This window comes from Cyprinodon variegatus, unplaced genomic scaffold (genome assembly GCF_000732505.1).
Source record: "Cyprinodon variegatus isolate N-32 unplaced genomic scaffold, C_variegatus-1.0 Scaffold2435, whole genome shotgun sequence".
In the NCBI taxonomy this organism is placed as follows: Eukaryota; Metazoa; Chordata; class Actinopteri; order Cyprinodontiformes; family Cyprinodontidae; genus Cyprinodon; species Cyprinodon variegatus.
In genome coordinates, this window is record NW_015152888.1 from 26,215 (window position 1) to 27,598 (window position 1,384).

Below are 1,384 nucleotides of genomic sequence, written 5' to 3' on the forward strand. Positions count from 1 at the left end.
TTTTAAATTTCAGATTCTAATGGCTGCAGAAATGAATTGCCCACTGAGGACTAATAAAGTTTCTTTCTGAATCTAAACTTTAATGTCTCTTCCTCCATTACAGACACCAGTGACACCTCTGCTTCCTGCTGCCTCTCCTCGAGCTGCCCGCAAAGGTCCCATCAAAGCAGGTGGTCTGATCTTTGTGCTGGACCACTCCCGGTGGACACAGCCCATGAGGGATAAGATTGACCAGCTTCTACAAAAGCACCATGGGCAGAAAGACTGCCTCGTTAAGGTGGATGCTGAATATGCTGTTTGTGTTCAGGCTTCCCAGAAAGACCCAAACAGCCTTTTGCACCCGACCACCAAACACCATATTTCGCGTTACGTGAAGCATCTAGCCAAGATGAAAAACACAAAATCATCTTTAAACATCAGCCCAGAGAAGCTTCTAGAGACGCAACAGCTGTGGCATCATCTAACAGAAGGTAGTGAGACTGTTAGTGTTCCAGTAGTCACTATTCCACCTGCAACTGTGAACCCCCCTACCATTAAGCTCCAGGATGCTCCACTAACGAAAGCACAAATTGAGCAAATGGTGAAGGAGATTGTGCAACAGCAACAGCAGCAGAAAGATCAGCAGCCCATGAAGAAGAGAACTAGGAACTGTCTAGCATGTGGCCAGCCAAAGTCCCGTTTTCAGGGTGACGGCTCCTCTGTTCATTTCTTCTATCAGTCTGCAGAGGTAAAGTATTTTTACTGCTCACAAAAGGTTTACCAGACCTATGTGGCAGAGGGCCTGTCTGACCCTCGAATGTCATTTTCTGACTTTGCGGACACACCATTTTTCGCTCGAGAGCTGGAGGCTGCAAAACGACGCGCAGCTGAAGTAAGACGGGTGATGGAGGAACGGGGAAAAAGGAAGGCCAAGGAGGAGCAGCCTGCTGGGCGTCTGTGCAGGTTCTGCCACAGACCTCTCAAACAAGGCCCAAACAGTTCCCATGTTCACACTGGGTTCCCTGGTGTGAATGGGAAGTACATTTACTGTCCTGCAAAAGTCCTATCCTTGTACCAGTCCCAGGGAATGAAAGGGGAAATGACATGGGGGGAGTTTTCTCAGTCCTCTTTTTATGAGGCTGAAAAGGAGAGGTGGGCTGCCGAAAAGGGCAAATAATTGCAGATAATTTTGCAAGTCCTATAGTGCGGTGTAAATATTGTAAATATTAATTAATTTCAATGAACAATGTACAGTTTGATATGGGGATTTGTTACTGTTCCAAGTGGATTTTTTTTCCATTCATTTCTACTTTTTCCACTTGAAATACTAAAAGTTCTAAAATATTTGTAACACATATTGTAAATATTTTTTCTTACAACTATTACATTATATATATAGTGACAT

At 44.4% G+C, this 1,384-nt stretch overlaps 1 protein-coding gene across 1 annotated transcript in view; it reads left to right on the forward strand.

Annotated features, from left to right (window-relative positions):
• Positions 1–1,131, forward strand: part of LOC107080871 — a gene marked incomplete at its 3' end in the record, with an annotated part of 9,567 nt that extends 8,436 nt beyond the window's left edge. The window contains exon 6 of the mRNA XM_015369076.1: positions 104–1,131. Coding sequence (XP_015224562.1) covers positions 104–1,131 — 1,028 coding nt within the window. The remainder of the gene's footprint in view (positions 1–103) is intronic.
• Positions 1,132–1,384: the final 253 nt, after the last annotated feature.